The 22914-nt window shown below is 41.6% G+C and overlaps 1 protein-coding gene across 1 annotated transcript; it reads right to left on the bottom strand.

The window, feature by feature from the left end:
• Positions 1 to 7931: 7931 nt before the first annotated feature.
• ints15 (integrator complex subunit 15) lies at positions 7932 to 22506 on the bottom strand. Its single transcript, XM_079488824.1, has 8 exons — positions 22371 to 22506; positions 20323 to 20526; positions 19297 to 19518; positions 18687 to 18852; positions 17953 to 18230; positions 17278 to 17512; positions 9727 to 9766; positions 7932 to 8482 (listed from the first exon to the last, which is right to left on the bottom strand). The coding sequence occupies exons 2-8, from the start codon at positions 20518 to 20520 to the stop codon at positions 8167 to 8169; spliced, it is 1455 nt and encodes a 484-aa protein (XP_079344950.1). The 5' UTR covers positions 20521 to 20526; positions 22371 to 22506; the 3' UTR covers positions 7932 to 8166.
• Between the last annotated feature and the right edge of the window lie 408 nt (positions 22507 to 22914).

Raw genomic sequence — 22914 nt, 5'->3', positions numbered from 1 at the left:
ATAATTGTACTGTTTTTGTCATGGATAAAAAAATCAATTGATAACAAAAAAACAGGTTGTTGTTGTTGTTGTTTATGGAAGCTTTAGTGGAACGATTTAATTTGTATGCTATCTTTTCTTCGGTGAGCAGAAACAGTCTGGTTGTGTCAGTCACCCTAATTGTTATTTTGGGTATTCTCAGTAATTATAGGCCTCATATGTCTCAAAAACATGTACCAACTACCAAGACCTTGAATCCATAATGACAGCGAGGTACATTTGGCTTTATTTATTTTATGGCCTATAATGGCATATTGGAGGTTTGTACAAAAGTGAGATTTCCAAAAAATCCATAAATTGACGGCTATTCTTGCAAAAATGATAAGAGCACATTCAAAACAAAGTATTTTGTATAATAATTTATTGCAACCGCAGATTACTATGAAAACCTTCAAACCCGTCAGTCAGTCAGTCCGTCACGCCTCGTGACACACTCCATATACAGTATGGCCCATAATGGCCGTCTCTATATATGAATTAAGATCACGATACTGACCTCATCAAACCCTGGATAGCCATACATGGAGAAGACTGGATCATCACCTAGATCTGTATACGGCATTGGAGCTGGCCAGCAACTCTACATCTGACATCAAACTAGCTCAAACCCTTAGATCTCCATATATGGAGGTGACCTGTTCTGACATTCCATATGTTGATCCTTCCCTACCCTTCCTCCTCAATGACTCGCCCCAAAGTTATTAGCACAGCCGCTCCCGGCGGCCGGCGAAAACTATAGAGTTCTCAACAGGCCCGAAAATTAAGGCCCAGCCCTATCTGGGCCCTATCTGGGCTGGCCCGAGGCCCCAGCTGGCCTTAATAATTAGCTCATATTTTGCGCCCAGAAACGTCAATTAAAAAAACAAAATCCATATATGGGCATTCCCAGACCTGTTGTTTCAGTGCGACCTCCTTACTGGTATTATAACTGTCACGTCTTGAAATAATAATCACGCCTGTGTGAAGTGAGGGGCGCTCTTATCATCGCACATCATCACGTAACATGTCTATTTGCTCAGACACATCTGACGTAAAATTGTCCATTCATTGTCAATGGGAATTGAATGTTTGTGTAAGACGAAAATCTACACTAGCCCCTCAAAAATATCTTAGTAGCCTGGGATGGCTAAGCGTGGAGGAGAGAGACATCAAGATTCTAGATGCCTCTGTTCCTAAGTACCTGCTGGGCTACCTGCCCAGAGTGAGGGATGCTCACGGGTACAAAACCAGAGGAAGTTCGCATGATCTAGTTCACCCCAGTTTCAAGGGGAAAGGGGAAAAATGTGTTTTATTAGGCAGCCACTACTCTGTGGAATGCCCTCCCTTCAGCCCTGAAATCCCTAAATTCTCTTGCAAGATTTAAGATTGACTTTAAATCATGGCTCCATCTTCACACTAACTGGTCTGTGTGTGCACAAACTTTGTCCTATACACAAACATTACATTCCCTTTGACAATGAATGGACAATTTGCATAACACAAACATTGATTGATGTTGTATAGGAGGCTTTCAACTCTCAACTGTCAGTAAGAAGTCAGCGATATAGTAGCATATGTTTTTGTTCTGTTGTAAGGGTGAGTTTGTTGTATGATATTGCAAAAATAAATTCTTGTATTTTCTTTTAAGTTAAAAATTTCAATAAACATTGTTTAAAACAAAAAAGGTGAGATAGCAACCAAAGGCCTTCTTGAACAATGTACAGTACAGCATGTAGCCTGGCAGGGACACATAGTCTCCAACCTGCTCGCCATTCATTTGGGTTGATCGCCGAGACAACTACATCTTCTGCAACACAAAACAGCTGGCATAATGGGACATTGATTTCTGTCCCTCGTTGAAACCGGTGGCGTAATAGCTGAGGATTTAGAAGTTGTTAAAGTTCAGAGGCATTAGTTCCAGCAAATCGTTGTTGTAGCTGCGTGGTTTCTCGGGCCAAGAATGTAAAGCCCCTGCAGAGACTGCTGGCACAAGTGCAATTTAAGTCTATCCTTTTCCATGTGTAATCATTACTGTGGTCATTCCAAGAGCGGGTGTTAGCCCTGTCAAGCCACATGTAATAACGGTGCTCTATAGTCTAGTCTAGAGAACAGTGGTTTGCAAACGTTTTTACGTCAAGGACCCCCAAATACACAAAATGTGTATTTGGCCGCGGACCCCCATCTGAAAACATTTTGAGCCAACAAGATTTGTGTGTTTTTTTTTTAATATATATATATATATTCACATTCACATATTCACACAAAAAGCAGATCTAGTTTCTCAGTTCAAAGGCATTATAAAGGGAAGTCTGAGCAAACAGATGTCCACATTTGTGGCTGCCCTCAATGTATTATAGTTTAATAAACATAATACAGGCAACTGTTAAAAAACAATGAAGCATACCGTTGTTGTTTTTTACAGTGTTTTACAGGAACAGCTACAGGTGGTTAGGAACGTTATGAAAATTAACACTTCCCCCATATATTCCCTGTGGTTGGGGTTTGTGATGTTAGGACAGTATCACAATGCAGCAAGTGTTTGGAGCCAATGAGGAAACATTTTTCTAGGCTGTGGTAAAACTCTGTGGATTTGAACTAAGGTTTTCTTCCATTATGTAACACTTTCTATGACGCCCTGGACGCCCATGTCTATAATGCATCATGGACATATTTATAATTCATTATTTATTATAACTTAAATAATAATTAAATAATAAATAAAATTAAGTTATAAAGAGATCGCCAATGACGTCGATTTCTCTCACACACAACACCTTAGGGTGATTATAGAGGGATGTGTTGACTTTTCATATATTTGCAGGACCTGCTACAGAAATGGTAGCGTGTGTAACATGCCACTGTCCTGATTGTTAACGGCATGGTGGGACAAAGGTATTGTTCTCAGAAATGATGTATTCCTCAGCACTAACAATGTCTCATGTCACACTCATGTCACATGGATGCATACATACAAACACACAAACAGCTTACTCCTTTATATTGTAGTGTCACTGGGTGTGCCGTAGGACAAAGAAGGCCTCGTGCACATTTACTTTTTTATTTATTGTGCATGTGTTATTGAGTTGGCAAATGGGCTATAGGTCATTAATCTTGTGTTTTATTCAGCCTTTATGTTATAATATGTGTAGGCATACACACTGGTTGAAACCATGGGCAGGGGTAATTGTTGTGGGAACCCCTCCCTTCTGTTGCTCAGGCGTTGAGCTTTGTTAGAGAATTAAAGCCCATTTCCACATAAAGTCGTTGTCACTGTAATTCCTTTGAATCTTCAATCCACCGGTCATTACGATATTTCTTTCACAGGATGATACTAATCCAGCCCTAAGTCTCTTCCCCACTTCAGTTGGCTGCCACCTGCACTGTTGATGATGAACCACACACAGTGCCTGGAGAAACTGCATGGCTCTGCCTGACACGGGACTATGTGTGAGAGAGGTGGGTTCCGTTTCCCACGGCAAGGCTAAATCTCACTAAAGTACCATTTATCGCTCATCTGGGTTTAGTATGTATTGGTGACGATCTCCCTTTGAGAAAGGCAAACAACGCTCTCACGGTAGTCGCAGGTGAAGACAAACCCATGCAGCCTCAAAACATTCATGGACAACTGTTTATGGGCTTGGGTCAGTTTTACAATAATCTGTGGCATACATCTTAATAACAGTTTGGAGTGAAGCATAAGCCCTGCCCCAAATATATAATTCTGTTATGTCTGCTTATTCCTCCCCTTCACAGTTGGAAGCATACACTTCCACTTGGTTTGTTTAAAAACTGTCAGTGGTTGATTTGGAAACAATAGAGGTTTTTCAGGCAGATGTTGCTTTACTTCTTTCTGGCACTGTTTAACATAGAGGAAGTATTAAAGGTATACTTTAAGGTATAAGGTATGCATTTGTTATCACACATCTTGAGGTTCTGCCCAAACGGCTTGCCAGTAAACAAAAACAGTTACTGGCTAGACTATTCCTGTTCTATGATGCATGTGTGATGGGTGCCAATTTTACAGTCCAAATGGGAAGATAAAGTAGTAGCTTATTAAACAGATCTTCATAGATGAAAACATACCAATGCTGATCTTGTCTCACAGACAAAGCTGACCCGTTAACCTATAGACTATAGAGCATAGCAGTGGGCGTGGTTTTCTGGACCCACTGAAAAATCGGCCATTCATTTTTCCCATAGATTTACAAAAATATTTCAATTATTTTAAGCCAAGAATCAAGCCATCCAGGATGCTGGTGAATCATGACCATAAAACCTTTGATTCTGTGAAAAGAAAATTAGAATAATTAATTATATGATATATTACATTTAATAAATACCCTGTTTAGCGGTTTTCATTTTTCTTTCTTCACAGAATCAAAGGTGGATGCCTTGATTCTAAGCTTAAAATAATTTATATAAATATTTGTGTAAATCTCTATGGGATTTTGGGGCGAATGGGAATGACCACAGAGTATTGGTTAATGACCGACTTGCCTTCACTTGTTGGCTTAAACCCAATATTCTTTGTTGACCGGGATACCCAGGGTTCTATACTTGGTCCCCTTCCTTTCAGACGATCTACAACACAACGCATTGCTCTGTGAGCTTGTAGATCGACTATTTTCGCATAATGCTCTCCTATTATGACATGGAAGATATGGGGCAGGGTTCACTCACATTGGCTGGCTGATTACATCCTTTCTTCTGATCAAAGCATGCTAAGGTACAGACAGACAGGCAGGCAGGCAGGCAGGCAGGCAGGCAGGCAGATATTTTTTATCCTGCAAGGGCAATTCAGTTGTCATGGCAGCAGCACTGCAGAATGAACACAGGTTTTTTTTTGATTGATTGAAATATTTATTAACAGTTTGCAGAATTACAGTACATTTCAAGCACAAACTCAATACAAAGGCTGTTAACTGTGAGTGGACGACCCAATTAAGCATTACACTTGTTTACAAGAGGGTCCACCATGTTCAATTCATCAGATAGATACATCTATGCTAAAAAAACAAAAACACACACACAAAAAAAAAAATATATATACTAAGACCTAGTCTGAAACTTCTAGTCTAGTCAGACCTCAATTGCAGTTCTGAGTCAGATGTAGTTATTGGCCGTGAGAGGATTTCTTCCACAGGAAACCAATTTCTACATCTGCTGACACAGGATGGAGTCCACCACACTGCACACCTGCAAAGAGAAGCAGACCATGCCAACACCAGGCCCAGCCTGGCTACTTTAAGACTGTGGGTTACAGCTGGCCTTGGGCAGTGATGGAAGATGTACTCACATGTTTTCCTTAAGTAAAAGTATCAATACTGCAATGTACTGTAGATATACTCTGTTACAATAGAAGTCCCGTATTAAAAATGAAATGAGGAAATAATAAAAAAGCTATCGGCATCAAAATATAAAGCAAAAGTACTAATTGTGCAGAATGTCCCATTTCAAGTTCAAAAGGTATTAAAAAATCTTTTGAAAATAGCCGATCTACAAGCTCACAATATGTCGCACCATGGCACATTGCGAGCTTGTAGATCAGCTATTTTCAAATGTCCGAAAAAGGGCTGAAGTGGTTAGTGTGTTTTTTAATAATAATCAAACTCAAGTTTTAATATAATTGTAGTGGAGTAAAAGTACAATATTTCCTCTGAGATGTAGTGGGGTAGAAGTAAAAGTATTGAAAATTATAATTACTGAAGAAAGTAAAAATACCAAAAAATGGTACTTAAGTACAGTACTTGTACAGTACATAGTTACTTTACACCACTGGCCATGGGCACAAGGAAACCTTTCTTCTCAGTTCAAGCCTGGCATGTCACTGTCCGGTGAGTTCTGGCCCATATGTTTGGTGACAAGGTACAACTTTGGAGAATTTAAATTTGGATCAGCTTGCTCACCGAAAATAACCAACATGTTTTTCACTTAAAAATCTACAATTGACTTGGTCGTATAACAAAATATATGTAGTCTGACTGTGGGAATTTGAACAAAAAGTCCCAGATCTACTGTGTATCTTGCCACCATGCATGATTGGGAGAAACTATTCAGTCTATTGATTTAATGTATACGACAGAACACCCCAGTCACACTTCAGCCTTCTTGCTTCGAAATTGCCCCCTCAAACATTTCTCCATCATGTATTGCGCCTTTTTACGCTGAATGGTATCAGTTCTCGCAGCTTCCACAGAACCAACAGTAAAGGCATGACGTTCCCAGAAGAGATATGCTTATCACTGGACACACCCGTCAGCTATGGGTGTCGCATAAAGTACAGTCTGTAATATTACAGTAGTACAATGACGCTCCCAGTACTGTTCCCACCCTACTGTGGGGGATACATTATGATTTGTAATCTACAGTATGAACGTATTTATAGACTCTATGTACACAGAATAACTCTCTGCTTCTGGGCCCCTTCCCTACTACCGATGATACTAATTAAGGCTCTGTTCCATTTAGAGTACAGTGGTTCTCAAACTTTTTAATTTCAAGGAACCCCATAACTGAGTGTACAAATGGAACCATTTGCACACTCTCAGTTACACACCCGGGCCGTACCCGTACCATTTGGAACGCAGATTGTTTAACCAGTGAGCCAACATGCACATTATCAGCACCCTGACACTGTTTGACCAGAATGGAACAGAGCCTTAATTAGTAGCATCATCGGTAAGGAAGTAGGGAAGGGGCCCGGCAGCAAGGAACTAGGGGTGTAATGAACCAATATCGTCCATGTATCGTATAGTCAACCATGTATCTTGATACGTATCGTATCACTGTTAAAATGTATCGTTACACCCCTACAAGTAACGTAATGATGAGGGATGCGAGTCACGTGACTGGACTCCAGGAATGCGCCATGCCACTCATGGGTGGCAAACCTCACACTGGAAGTTCCATGAAATACTATGAATGATTGTGACCTTTGTCACATAATCGGTTCAGGAATGACGTTGGGGACCTTTCCTCGTAAGCTTCCTTGTCCGGAAGTAGGAAGACTTCTTTTTTGTGAATAGACATGAGAATAGACATGAGAGAGATACTGCTTAACGCTGTCTCAAATGATGATGACAATGACTACACCAGAGGACAAAAGGCAACGTTAGAAAAATGTACTTCCTCTTCATTGTGGCCGCAGGTATTTGACATTTACAGTAGCTAGGAAAACTGCGGAACAATGAAGCAAGATACAATGTCGTTAAAATATCTTGCATGCATTTTCACAGCACACGCGCCCTGGCTCAGATACACTAATGCTTTGGCAACGCGCCAAAGCATTGAAGTCACTTCCTCCTTGAACCCGCACTGCAACGCGCCAAAGCATTGAAGTCACTTCCTCCTTGAACCCGCACTGCAACGCGCCAAAGCATTGAAGTCAAAGGGTGCAGTCATTGACACTGGGATGATGCAATTCTAGTGGTGGATGAGGGCAGCTGAACACCTCCAGAAGGGAGGGCTTGAGCATCATGCTGTGTGCTGCGGAACAGCGATATGCTATCAGGATCCACGCAGGGTCAAGCTTTTGCTAGCTAGCTGGGGGCTCACCTCACATGGAGACACTGACAGGGCATTCATTCAGAGAATTATGGGTAGGACTTATTGCTCCACATACACATTCCAAAGTTTTGGAAAAACTTATTTAGTAATAAACATGATATATTATATACCGTGTGTGTGTGTGTATATATATATATATTTTTTTTTACACAGGTATTGAAAATGGAGCATACGCCTTTGAGAAAGTTAATAGTTTAATTCAACAAGCACAACTGAGCTTTACACCGTTTCTGTGCTATCTTGCACCTTAAACAAACTCCAGTGCAGCACTGGAGACTGGTACTGTAAATAGAATAACAGTGACCACTGGTGGTGAGTCTAAAAAACAACATGAGAAATTGTCACTTGAGTAAAAAAGAAAAGAACATTTATTAGACAAACATGACAGCCTCACAGTTTCAGACGTTTGTTTTTACAGAAGTAACGCCATTTAACAGACTTGAATCACGCAATCATCTACACACGCGCGCACACGCACACGCACACACACACACACACACACACACACTCACAGAGTGTCCCTAATTACCTGACATACACATAGCCTCACATCTGCAGCTGAGCGTGATGGTTCTTACTTCTTTAGTGACTGGGCCGATAGGGGAAGGGCATCCCCGTCAGGAAAGGCTGAGAGGGGTACTGGGGGTGAGGCGAGGGGTGGCTGGCCAGGGGTGTGTGCGTGGGGTGCGATGCCAGGGGTGTGTGCGTGGGGTGCGATGCCAGGGGTGTGTGCGTGGGGTGCGATGCCAGGGGTGTGTGTGTGGGGTGCGATGCCAGGGGTGTGTGTGTGGAGTGTGATGCCAGAGGCGAGTGAGAGGCGTGGGGGCTGAATGCCAGCGGCGGCGTGTGGATATTGTTGTAGTAAATCACCGGGCCCGACATCACCAACTGCAGCAAACTGTTGACACGAGAGGAAGGAAACAAGCGCCCACACACGCAGAAAGACAGAGACACAGGAAGAGAGTGTGAGTGAGACCAGATGCTTAGGTACATAGATATCTATTATTACATTTGAGAGAATTCCACGCCCACAATGCAAATTTTATTGCAGCTTTGTGCGTAGTTCTGTGGCCAAGTCATAGACCGTGTCATAGACGCCTGTGCTTTGTGGCAGGGATACGTCACTGACTTCACCTCTGCATTTTCAACCCAGCTTGGTGGGTCTTCGACTACTATCCTTGCTCGATTACAGAGCGACCACACAACCTGCCCAGCATGGACAAAACACGGTCAGTGGCCAAAGACACATCGCGAGCACCCAGACAATCTGCATAGCACAGACAAACACGGTCAGTGTGCAAAGACACATTGCTGTCTGCCTTCGTTCAAAATGTACGCTTTGTGTGTGTGTCTCTCACTCGGACACACGGTATTCACTGCGACACAGATGCGTGGCGTTAGACGTGTTACCTACAAGGGCAGACTGCACCGCGCAATGTTAATGTAACAATAAACTACAGACTGCAGTTGTTCAACAAACCCTCTCCACGTTTTGGATTTACGGTACATAAAAAAGGACATTTAGTCACTAAATCAATTAACGTAATTACATAACTAAATTACGTAACACTAAATAAGACTAGTGGCTGTAGAACAGTGAAAAGAACAGTGAAATAGGACTAGAGGGGTGTAGAACAGTGAAATAGGACTAGAGGGGTGTAGAACAGTGAAATAGGACTAGAGGGGTGTAGAACAGTGAATAGACTAGTCGCAGGGCTGCCCAAAAGGTAGATTGCAATCTATCAGTAGATCACAAAGGCTGTGCAGGTAGACCACATGACATGTCCCTAAAAATATTATTATTGAAATATTAATTTATTTTTTAATTAAGGTGAATTGATTGATTGAAATAAAAAAGGGCCTGTCAGCTCAAACACACAATACAATACCCAATTGTTTTCAAGAGTGTTGCGCAAACGTCAGTAGCATTACAAAGTGATATAGGAAAAAAATACCCTACCAATTCCATTTCTACCCTCTATTTCCCATTCCAAGTGCACACACCGCTATTTTCACCAATGGGATAATAAAATGTTTTGGTGGGTAGATCTTTTTGAGCTGGACATTTTGAAACGCTCAAGTAAGAAAAGGTGTGGGCACCCACTAGTGGGAGTAGAAGAGTTAATAGATGCTGGTTCTTACTTGTTGTGAGGGAGACGGGAGCAGATGGCCCTCAGGTCCTCTGTGTGAAACAAGAAGACATCACGATGAGGACAATAAAATCACTGTCAAATCAAGTCTTACAAAATTGTTATTGGGCGACATTTGTAACTTTATGATTTATTCAGCGAGTAGACAATCGATAAGTGAGGAGTAAATAAACAATCTAACTTTCCAATCGCCGACCAATTCAGTCAATCCTTGCAGAAGTGCATTAGGTTTTCTTATAGCCAACGGAAAAACAATGATGGAAGGAGAAGATAAATGTGACATCGTATCATAAGTTAAAGGGTCTGCTGTAATTGAAATGTTTTTGTTAAATAACTGTTAAATTGCTCAATATTCTCATAGTAATCATTGCTGTTCAATAACAGGGGTCTTTAGTAAACAGAAAATACATTTTCAGGTCAGGATATCTGACCGATTTTATCCAGAGTCATACAGGATTACAGATTACAAACAAGTGAAATTGGAAGTGATGAAACAAAATAATGAGCAGACAAATTTGAAGCTGATGAATAGGTTCTCTTTCCCAGGTAAGAATCTCGGTCAAATATGAGCGATAGGGCAAGCAGCAGACATAAAACATACATGGATTAAAGCAAATTTTAATCTCACGACTGAAAAAGGTTGTAGGACCAAGTCCTAAAGTGTGATTTGTGAAAGGAGCCCCGACCCACACTAGCACTGTTTCCTAAACAATTAACACAATATGTATTGTAAAATGATGTTGTTTTAATAACATATTGTTCCTGCTGTTCTACATACTGCCAACCAGGTGAAGAAATCACGGACTGAGGCTTTACGAACTATCTGAGACAGTTAAGATTTTATGGAAGATGCTTCTGAACATATTGCTGGTTTGATCATTTCAAGTGTTCTAATGTTAAAATAACCTAAAATAGCTCTCAATGTGTCACAAACGCATTGAGAGCTTGCATATAGGCTATTTTCGCTGCGCAACATGCTTCCATAGAAGACATGCTGGCTTCTATAGAATCAACATGACTAAATCGAACGCTTTTCAAGATGGCGGCAAGCTAGACGGACGTGTGTCTCTCAACTCCGCAGCTTGTTACAAATTATTTAACAAAAAAAACAGACTAATGGAAAAGTGAGCAGTTTTATTTAAGCAACCTGATGATGAATAACAAAAGAATGCCCAAACGAGGTGGCAAAAACCAAGCCAAGTTGAGCTTTGGTTCTGCTGGGTCCAAGGAAAGCGGGGAAGCTAATGCTAGCAACATGGCTGGGGCTGAGAGCTCGGGAGCTGAGATGGAAGACACGGGCCGTCGCTCAGAGAGTGCAAGTTGCTCTATTCTCGAGGCTATCAAGGAGATGAAATCCGAATTCTCACAAAAGTTAGATTCAGTCATGTCGGCGATTGAAGGTATGAAGAAAGAGGTCGGAGATTGCAAAGAACGAGTCAAGGGTGCGGAGACTCGCATCTCTGGCACTGAGGACATTGTTGCTAGCTTACAGGCTAAGGTCCAGGACCTGGAAAAGAAGTACAAGCAAATGGAGCTAAAGGTTCTGAGCGGAGAAACAAGGTCCAGAAGATCCAATGTGAGATTGGTAAATTTGCCAGAGAAGACAGAGGGTTCTGATGCTTGTGACTTTCTCGAGCAGTGGCTGGTAAAAACATTGGACTTAACGTCGAAGCTAACCATTGAAGTGGCCCACAGGATTGGGCCGAGAAGAGAAGACAACGCTCCTCCGAGGACTCTCATCATGAAATTCCTGGACAACAGAGACAAGGTGAAGGTGATGAGGGCTGCTCGAACCAAGGGCCAAATCAAGCACGGGGATACATCTATAAAACTTTATCCCGATTTAACCGATGAGGTGCGCAAGCAGCAAAAAGTTTTTGACTCGGTCCGACAAAAACTTCGAGAGATCCCTGGGCTACGTCAAGGAATAATGTTTCCAGCTAGGTTATTGGTGACATATAAAAACAAAACTCAGTCCTTTGACAAACCAGCGGACGTGGATGACTTTATTCGACGAATAAAAGACGTGTCTGGAGCAGTCAGCAGTGGAGCCGCGGAGAAGTGAGGATGTGAGGTAGGCTGGCTAGCTAGCTAGCCCGAGGCAGCTAAACCAACACGGGGCACAGAACTTTTTATATATCCCTTTAATGTATTTTTTTCTATACAGTAAACCGTGATATAATTTTGATATGTTCAGATCATAGTTGTGCTCGGCACGCGATATTATTTTATACTGAGTTGTACTCTGAATGACGTTAAATGTTTTGGTTTTGGTGTCTCGATTTGTTTTGAATGATATGCTAGCTTGTTGTTATCTTGGAGCTACTGTTAGCTGAAGGCTAATATGTTGGGGGCCGTGGGGGTTCTTTTTTTCTCCCCGTCTTTGTTTATGGTTCAGGCTGATGTTTTTTTTTGGTTGGGGAAGCTTTATATTATTATTATCCTATAACTAGATCGTGTGGTTTGTACTTATTATAGTAATTGGGGATAAATTATGACACTATAGTACCGTGTCTCGGCACGGGACTCAATTTCCCATGATGCATCTGGGTCCCGGTTTTGTATTTCAGTTCCGGATCATTGTACAGACCTAAGGGTCATCTTAATTTTGAGGGAGCACCACTGCTGGTACCCTCCGGTACTACACCCGGATTTATAGTATAGCATTTTGTGTAGTGTCCCCTGCCACAGGGCTTTCATGGCACAACTTTGAAGGGATAGATTGCAGAATAGTGTACTCTTTTGGTACACATTTATATTTCGTTTTACATTAAATACACAATCTAAATTTAAAAGAAGGCAATGGGTGGGGGGGGGGGGGATTTAATAAAACCAGGAAAACTATGTTTTTGGATAGTTCACTACTAAGGGGTTGTGTGTGCACATGTATGTATATGCATGCATGTGCGTGTATGTGCATGTGTATATACAGTATTATTATACAAAAAATATTTTATTAAAAAATAAAGTATAATTATATTATATATTTGAAAAAAAAGAGATGGGGGAAGGGAAAAGATTGAACATCGGTTGTAAAAAAAAATATTTTATTTTTTTTATTTTTTTTTTATTTTCTGCTCAAGGTCTAATACTATGGTTTAGATTCTGTTTTCACTTATATTGGGGGAGGGAGAGTTTATCACGAGGCGAATGGTGATGCTGGGTCATTCCTCACATTGTGTGGAGTGGTCTTTAACCTTTTTGAAGTGGGAAGCAGGGGGGGGGGGGGGCAAGCCTACTCGATGGGCTCAGGGGTTTTGGGGTTTTTGTTTTTCAGGCTCACTGTCGCAGCCTTTGTTTTCATGTTATGTGTTTATTTGTTTGTTGAAGGCACTGCTCTAAATTCAGGTTCAGAAAAGTCATTTGAGATATGTGATTGTGGCTAGAGAATTGGAGGTTAAATTCACTTCATGGAATTGTAGGGGTTTACAAAAAATCAAAAAGGTTAAGCAGGTGATGGGAAGGTTAAAAGATATCCACTCGAGTATTGTCTTTCTCCAGGAAACGCATTTGATACTGAATGAGGATATTAGGATTAGGAAAAGATGGCGAGGGGAGGTGTTTTCAGCACCTTTCACTTCCCAGGCTAGGGGGGTCATGACTCTTATACACAAATCTATCCCATTTAATGTTACTAAGGTAATTGCCGATAAAATGGGGCGATATTTGATAATTCAAGGTAATCTTTTTGCAGAGTGTCTTATTTTGGTAAATATCTACGCACCGAACAATGATGACCCAAAGTTTTTCAGTAACTTATTTATATTATTGACATCTCTTGGGGGTCATTATCTGATAGCGGGGGACTGGAATGTGACCCCTAATCCTACTGAAGATAGATCTACTCATTCAGACAAAACTCACTCTAAAAGTAGGGAAGTTATTCACCAGTTTTCCAAAGACTTAAATCTTAGAGACATATGGAGAGATAGAAACCCTGGTGTATCTGCATACTCATGCTATTCTAGTACATACAAAACGTACAGTAGAATTGATTTATTTCTGGTTTCTGCAAGTCTTGTAAATAGAGTTAAGGACTGTGTGTATGATAGTATCCTAATTTCAGATCATGCTCCTAATAGTTTGATTTATGTAGACCCAGGTCGGATGCGGGACCCCCCTAAGTGGAGGTTTGAGCAGAGATGGCTCCAGGACCCTGAGCTGATAACTTTTTTGGAAGAACAAATAGACACCTATTTTGCTACAAATACGGATGAAACATCGGCAACTATAAGGTGGGAAGCATTTAAGGCTTTTATTAGGGGACAGATTATAAATTTTACGAGCTCCAAAACAAAGAAAAACAAACAAAAAGTTATATTACTGGAATCAAAAATTAAAGCTATGGAAGGTTCTTACTTTAAGAAGCCTTGTCCTAAATTACATCAGGAAATATTATTATTACGTGCACAATATAATGAAATATCCGCTTCCAAAGCAGCAGCTAATTTGTTAAAGCTCAAACAAACTATCTTTGACCAGGGTGAGAAGTCTGGCAGGGTTCTAGCCTGGCGCATTAAACAAATGCAAACTGAAAGAGCAATCAACATGTTAAAAAATGATGTTGGGGAGACGATAGAAGACCCTATCCAAATTTGCGAGGCATTTAGAGATTATTATGGTAAATTATATAGCTCCGAGACAAATCAAGAAGATGTAGTTGAGAGCTCCTTTTTGGATGGAATTAATATTCCTAAAATTCGAGAGGAAGACAGTAAAAAGCTGGGGGCAGATGTGAGTATTGGTGAGATTTTGGAGGCAATGAGTAATATGAAGTCTGGAAAAGCTGCAGGGCCTGATGGTCTGCCGATAGACATTTATAAAAGATTTGCGGGCAGATTGGCGAGACCCCTCTTGGACATGTATACTGAATCTTTTGAAGAGGGAGTATTGCCTCCCACTTTGAGAGGAGCCCTCATTATACTTTTGCCAAAACCTGGTAAATCAAATGATAGATGCGAAAATATGCGTCCAATCAGCCTCTTAAATTCTGATCTTAAGATACTTTGCAAAATACTTGCAAAGAGACTAGAACTTATTCTACCTGAAATTATAGATGAGGACCAGAATGGGTTCATGGTGGCCCGCCAGGGTTTTCACAATGTAAGGAGAGTATTGGATTTATTGCATGTCCAGGAGGGGGCGCCAGATACAGCCTTTTTATCTCTCGATGGGGAAAAAGCTTTCGACCGCGTAGAGTGGCCGTTTTTATTCGAGCTTCTTGGTCGATTTGGCTTGGGGGAGAACTTTTGTAAATGGGTAAGACTGTTGTATAACGATCCATATGCAGAAATACTAACCAACAATAATATATCTAGACCGATTGCGATCCATAGAGGCTGTAGACAGGGATGCCCTTTATCACCACTCTTATTTTTGATCGCAATTGAACCATTTGCAATTGCTGTAAGGGAACATACACTAATTACAGGTATTAATATAGAAAATCTAGAGCACCGCATATCTTTATATGCTGATGATGTAATATTATTCCTGAAAAATTTGGAGATATCTGTCCCAGCTATTCTGGATCTAATAACATCGTATGGTCGCATATCTGGCTACAAGGTAAACAACTCTAAGTCATCCATTATGCTTCTGAACTCGGAAGAAAGATCAAACCCTCCCGGTCATGTTCGTCACTTCAGACCAGTAAATGCCTTTACTTATTTGGGAATCCAAATCGTGCCAAGGTTGGAAGAGGTTGTGAATGCCAATTATAACCCAATTTTAGCCACAATCGAAAATTCAATTAATAGATGGTCAAGTCTTTCAATATCTTTGATCGGCAGAATTAATATACTCAAAATGAATGTACTTCCCAAGCTATTGTATTTGTTTCAGAACGTACCCTTGTCACCTCCACCAAACTTCTTTTCTAGAACCAGGAAATTGTTTACCAACTTTATTTGGAACAATAGACGTCCTAGACTTAGATTGTCCTTACTTTATCTACCCTATGATAGGGGAGGATTACAGTGTCCTAACTTGCTGTGGTATTTTTGGGCAGCTCAATTGAGAACACTAATGTTCTACTTTACAACGGATGCGGCGCCGGCATGGAAAGATGTGGAATCAAGCTCCTTGAAGTTACCACTCCCCCTTTATATTTACTCAGATACTTATAAAAACCTAAAAAGAATTACAAGCAATCCTATAGTTAAAACAATGATTGAAGTCTGGCATGAGGTTAATATATTTTTGGGAGAACATCCACGTCTCTCTCGCTTCAGCCCAATATGGGGTAATAATCAATTTGTGCCAGGTAGAGCTGATGGGGGGTTTAAATTGTGGGCTGATAGGGGAATAGGTCAATTAAGGGATGTATTTGAGAGGGGTCGGGGGAGTATGCTCTCGTTTGAGGAACTGGTCATTAAATATGATATCCCTCGCAAACACTTCTTTAAATATCTGCAACTGAGGGACTTTATTAGAACTAATCTGGGGCAATCCATGCTGGCCCCATCCATGTCTGTGCTGGAGAAAGCTTTGGTTAATGACCCATTCGGAAGGGGGTTAATATCAGATTTCTACGCCCTATTGGTTGACTTTTCTCCGGAATCCTCGGAAGATAGGCTTAATGCCTGGAGAACAGATATTCAGGAGGATTTAACAGTGGAACAATGGAGTACGGCTTGTGCACAAGCTCAATCCCAGACTGGGAATACTCGTCTAAAACTTCTACAATACAATTGGCTTATGAGAGTGTACATTACACCAGTTAAACTTAATAAGTATAATTGTAATATTCCAGATGTATGCACCAGATGCGGTGAAGATAGAGGCACATTGTTCCACTGTCTATGGTCCTGTCCAAAATTGATTGAGTTTTGGGGGAAGGTCGGGCAGGAAATACAGAAGATTTTGTCAATAAATATTGTACCAGAACCAAAGTTCTTCCTGCTCGGTCTATATCCGGAGGGACACAAGATAAAGCGTAATGAACAAATGTTTATAGATATATGTCTTTTACAAGCTAAGAGAGTGATAGCATTGACCTGGAAGAGGCCGGACAAACCAAGTATTACACAGTGGTTCAGAGAATTGTCTTTATGTCTACCTTTGGAAAAGATTGCATACATTCTTAAGGACAAACAAGAAATGTTTCAGGAGGTGTGGGGCCGTTTTATGAGATACATAAAGAACAATAATTTGTCACATCTAATGGATGGAGCTGAAGAGGAGTAGTGCTGTTGTTGTTGTTGTTTTTTGTTTTGTTGTTTTTGGTTATTGTTGTTTTGCTTTCTTTATATCAGTAATTGTCTTGTACTGTTCATTGTTGTTTTTTGTATATGTGTATTGTCATTTGTGTGTAAAAAGGAAAATAAATATATTGTTGAAAAAAAAAAAAAAAAACATGACTAAATCAGTTGTGGTGACTGAGAACTTCAATCCATGAACATAGCATAATTTATACTCAAAACGGCAACAGGTTTGCAGGACTGTCCACATTGCTGGCTGAGACATAACAAAATGTCAATATTGAATTTTCCATATGGTTCAATCATTACATCCTATTGAAGAACCCAAAACGCCGCCTCACCTCGGGAGCAGAGCAGCGCTCCGCTAGCCATGGCCACCTGGAGGGCTTGTGCCAGGCGGTCCAGGGCCAGCTGGCAGAGTGTGTGTGCCTCGGCGGCAGAGCGTGCGTGTTTATCGGCCTGGTCCAGCAGGCGGGACAGGTCGTTGGTCAGCGCGGCCAGCGGCTCCAGCTGCAGCAGGGCCAGGCGCCCGAAGAGCCCCTTCTCATTCAGTATGTTGGGCAAGAGCATGAAGACCTGCAGAGAGAGAGAGATGGTTGGGTGTTATAAAACAGACACGCCGTCTAGAAGGTTCCTAAAATGCAGTTAATGTTTGTAGGGCAATAACAATATGGAACACGTTATGAACTGTGATCACTAAAGCGCACCCAGTAAGACATCTCCTTAAAAGACATTTTTTTACTGGACTTTTATTGTCTTGCGCGTACATGTTTTTATTGTGTTGTGTTATATGATATGTTTTGTTATGTTTGGTGTGGACCCCAGGAAGTGCTACTTTGGTAAAACAAAAAGCACTTTCCTGATGTCTGCTTCAAATTGAATAAAATATGCTCTGCTAGTATTTTGTCTTGTATTACTTTATTTTACCATTTGGTTTAATCACATAGTTTAATTGAACTTTAAGGTTCAAAAATCGAGAGGTGACACCCATCTAATTTCTTCACAAGCGCATGTACCTGTAGAACGCTCAAATGCAGTGCAGAGAAGAGAGACCCCGCCTCCGGATGGCTCTCTGTCGTGCCGTTCGTCAGTGGCGGCTTCTGGTCTCGTCTGAATGCCAGCGGGGCTTTGACGCACCAGCGCACCAGCCCTCCCAGTGGCGTGATGTCCATGGAACTGATGGGCGGGCTGCCCGAGAGCGCCGTGCTCAGGAAGTTGATGAGGACGAGGCGCGGGTCGTCCTGAATCCACGTCACAATCATCTGGAGGAGCTCGATAGGAGGGGTTAGCTCCTCTACACATAAAATAAACACACACACACACACACACATACATCGAGAGAAAACCATAAGGGACATGACAACGCCTCAACTTAAACCATTATTTTAAACTTTAGCTATTGAAAAATAGCAGATATACAAGCTCATAGTGCAGCACTGAGTGCCGCGCTAAGAGCTTGTAGATCTGCTATTTTTGAAATATTGTGAAAATGCGCGCAAATCTTTGAATATATATTCATTCACAGCAAATGTTTTTGACTCATATCTTTGCTTCTGGGGGGGTCCATGCCTGGACCAACATATTTTGAGATGGGGGTTGGCGGCCAATTACATATAATTTTTTGGGTCCTTGACATGAAATACTTTGAGAACCACTGGTACAGAAAACTGTCATGATTTAGAAGACATTTGTAGAAACTGGTCTTAATGAGTTAAACGGAGCTATCCTCGTAAGGATAAGCGTTGGGTACCTGAGGTGAAGTCGTAGAGGGTGGCGACGGCGGTGATGAACTGGCAGCAGAAGCGTGGGCTGGAGCTGTGGATGTTGTGCAGGGTGGACACGGAGCCTGGCACCAGGCTGCAGTAGTCGTCTACCAGGACCCGGGCCAGCCGCACACAGAACACACGATGGGTCCTCTGCACGCAAGACAGGGACACATCACCGCTCAAGTTACACACACAGGAAGTACATTATGGGCATGCACGCCAACACACACGTGCACATGCATGAGGAGCACGAGATTTCGCACATGGGGTGCATGCACACAAACTAGGACAAATACAAATAGCTGATACTGTACATTATTATGAGTTTAATAATAATTGTGTCACCTTTAGTTGTTATTCCAGTATTTGGCGAGTAAAATTGCACATGCAGGTACCTAGAATTTGTGCTCTGTTACCCATCCCAACTATTATGCCTGATTTACATACGGCGGAAATAGACAAACTTAAGCGATTCATCAATTCATTGATATACACAAAACAAAAACGAGCTTCTGGATTGTTTGATTATTCAAAAAAGTAATCGATAGAAGTAAATATTCAAATAGGAGCAGCCCTACCAATACAAAGCCTCACCTGCAACCAGGTAGCAGCACATTCCAAGATGGGCACCCTGCCCACGGCCACCGCCATGGAAACCAGCTTGCTCAGCAAAGCCATGCGGCTCTCGTCCGCCTGGTTGCCCTGGAGACTGAAGAGGGCGGAGAAGGTGAGTTGGCGGACGGCGTCGCGGCTCTGCTCCTGGAAACAGCTGCACATGATCTCCAACAGCTGTAGCTCCTGGAGGGCACTCATCCTCTGAAGCACAACATATAAGAGACAGACAGGAGAACCAGCTTTCAGAACCCAGACTCACTCAATAATATCAACTATCAGGGTAGGACAAGGTGATATGACTTCAAATCAATATCACTCATTTCAAATACTAGACCGGTGCACGATGGAAGTTGGAGATCCATGCCCCACAGAGTACCTGTTCCACCCATCTGGAGATTTCTGTATCTGTCTCTCTGTGTCCCTATAATCCTATATATGGAGTTCTGTGTGCATGCCCAAATATGAAGTGGTGTGATGTCAGAACAGGCCATCTCCATATATGGAGATATAGGGGTGATGGGGTGGTCAGGTGAAAAGAAGTGGCTTGGACTCGTCATGCATGTAGAAGGAAGCAGTCCATTGCTCTCCCCAGGTTGGCAGAGAGAGTCTAGCGCCCACGATTACATTTGATAATTCAAAATGGGTCCAAAATTGTGGGATAAAAAAGTTGTTTTCTCCCATTTGGGCACAACTGCGAAGTGACAAAAAAAAGGAAAAAAAAGAAAACGCTGAGTGTTGTAAGCAGGCTGGATGCCAGGCTAAAGGTTGACGGGAATCTGAAAAGGAGAGAGACATGCGGCAAAATTCCACTTGGGAATCGAACCCGGAACTCGCTGTCAGGCAGCAAAGAGCTTGTATATGGTACGAGCCTTAACCACTAGGCCATCAGCAGCGCCACTGCTTCTCTCGACTATTTTATTAAATAACGAGCAAGATTAAGTCGGTTAGATATCGGCTTCAACATAAATGATTATTTGGTTGACTGCCCAGGCCTATACATCTTACCCTGGGCGGGGCATTCCTGTCCTTGGGCGCATGCAGGATGAACTCCTCCACCAGGTCCAGTGTCTTGGCATCGACCTGGGCAGCCTGCCCCCTGTTGGACTGCACCAGGTTACAGATGTAGATGTCCAGGTGGTAGAGCAGCTCCTTGGCTGCGTTCAGCACGTCGCGGGGCAGCAGCGACTGGCGGATGTCACCCATCGCCGCCTGGGAACAGTCGGCACAGCGGGTACAATCAGGTTCATATTATTATTATTTTTGAGAGGCGCTAGCCCCTCCTATGTCCAACTTTGAGGGTCTGTGTAAACACAAACATTGAAGACAAAAGTGAGGACGCCAATTGTGATTGGCCAGAATGAGATGATGTACAATGGCGTATGATGATACGAGCGCCCCACGGGTGTGATTTTTGTATGTACAGTACAAGTGCAGTATACAACTTGCATAACGTCCACTCAACTTCGCTGTCGGGTGGAAAACTCATCATCTCCAACTGTTACTTTTCAGGAAATGGGAAAATGTAGTTTCGATGTAGTTATTATTTAGTCACACGCTCTTGTTAATACTTTTCATTGGTTCAATATTTATAAACCCCAGACACATTTAACCACTTTTATCTTAACGAACTTAAAAAGTAGCAAAAATAGCAGCAGATCTACAAGGTCACAACGCTTCGCAATCACGATGCGTTGTGAGCATGTAGATCGGCTATTGTTGCGACACTGTCATACGAGGAAGTAGACCATAAAATTAGGAAAAAAACATAAAAAGTTGAAATATGGAGTTACAAGGCTTGTGTACGACAGTGACAAATACAGTATTGTATTTGTTATTGATACTATATCGATTTAAGATGCTTTCCAAAATCCAGGCGATTAGACACCTGCATTTAAATAGTGTAACATGTAAGTGCTTTAAAGCCAACACTGAGTATGAGATTTATAAAAACAATATATAATAATGTAGTATGTGTGAGCATACGTGGAAGGAAGGACTGAATGAATGGCCCAGTGAATTTAGAAATAATTCTTAAAAAGACTTCCAGTGTTTGCAGAGCCTATGATGTTTAACAAATAAACTATAACCATTAGTGACCATTACTATTATGACACACCCTACTGTATGTCATGTTATGTACTGTGATGTCCATAATAATAATTGTCACAGGCAGCTGTTGACAGGGTTATCATGGTTTAAGTGCAGGTTGTGGTTACAAGCTGCAGGTGCAACAACATTACAGCAGTGCTGCTACTCTACTACTCTGTACTGTAACGGTGTCCTCCAGATTCATGTTTGTTACACCGAAATTGGTGACCCACCGCATTATGTCACTTCAGATTGGAAATAACGGGAGCGAAGAGTTTTCATGAAATCTTATGTTTACACATAGATCCTAGAAATGTTGTTTAATTATCATTACGTTCAGCATAAGATTGATTATGGCGTGTAAAACTATATTTCAGATCAATTTTGATTTAAAAAGGCAATTCAGGCATTATTATACATTATATACATTCCTGAAGAAGATCCTAAGGGATCGAAACGTTGAATCAAATAAACCAGTAGTAGCCCCTCTCGGAACCCTACGTTAAAAGTCATCCAAATGTCAGAAAACTTTAACGTAGGGTTCCAAGAGGGGCTAATAAACCAGTGGATCTGAGTTTTCATACCAGTGTTGCGGACTCTATTTTTTCCTCTTTCAGGCATTATTCCCATTTTCCAACTGTCCACACACACTATTTCCAGAAGTACCATGACAACAAAAAACTAGCCTTCCTATATCTATAGCAATAACAATAATAATCATGAATTATGTGATAAATAATGACCCCTGAACAGAGTGAAGCATTACAACGCCCCCCTGGCTGCCCTGGGGTCACAGACTTCGATAGGTCAACATGTGTGTGTATAACCGCTAGCTACAGGCTAGCAAGGCTATAGCCGGCTATCTTGTTAGCAAATCAGCAACGTATCGCCCGTTATCGCGACGTCTCGCTTCGTCGCACACACTATGAAGAGCTCAGGTGTAGTTGGTTGAGTTTATAGCTCACCTTGACACTGTAACGAACGTCAGAATAAACAGCAGAGATGATACAAAGTGAGTGTGTGTGCGTGTAGTTGTGTACAGTAGACACACCACGACAATGCAGGCTACCGCTACAGATAGCTACGGAAGCCTGTGAGGGACATGATGAACTAGTCGACATGTCTGTCAGTTGCCTTTCCCAGAATCAATTAATTATTATGACAGTTTTAGCCCAAGTAAACAGAAAGTGAATGGCTATCTGAAGACAGTATGTGCGAACTATTAAAACAAAATGTATTATATTTAACATTAAATATGGACTATAAAACAATAAATATACGTGTGTGTAGGTGTGTGTGCGTGTGCGTGTGCGTGTGTGTGTGTGTGTATGTGTGTGATTTCTTTTTTTCCTATTAAGTAAAGGCGTAGGCTATTAGAACAGAATTGCTCCACACTTCTACAGTAGTTATTTTGGGGCATGATAAACCAGGCTAACTCTATGGCATATAAACAAGAAATTGAAGGATAAAATGAAGTTAATGGTATGTGGGATGAGTTGACCATACGTA

Source organism: Electrona antarctica, assembly GCF_951216825.1.
Source record: "Electrona antarctica genome assembly, chromosome: 19".
In the NCBI taxonomy this organism is placed as follows: Eukaryota; Metazoa; Chordata; class Actinopteri; order Myctophiformes; family Myctophidae; genus Electrona; species Electrona antarctica.
Note: the sequence above shows the minus strand (reverse complement) of the source record. Positions and strands in the feature narration are given on the sequence as shown.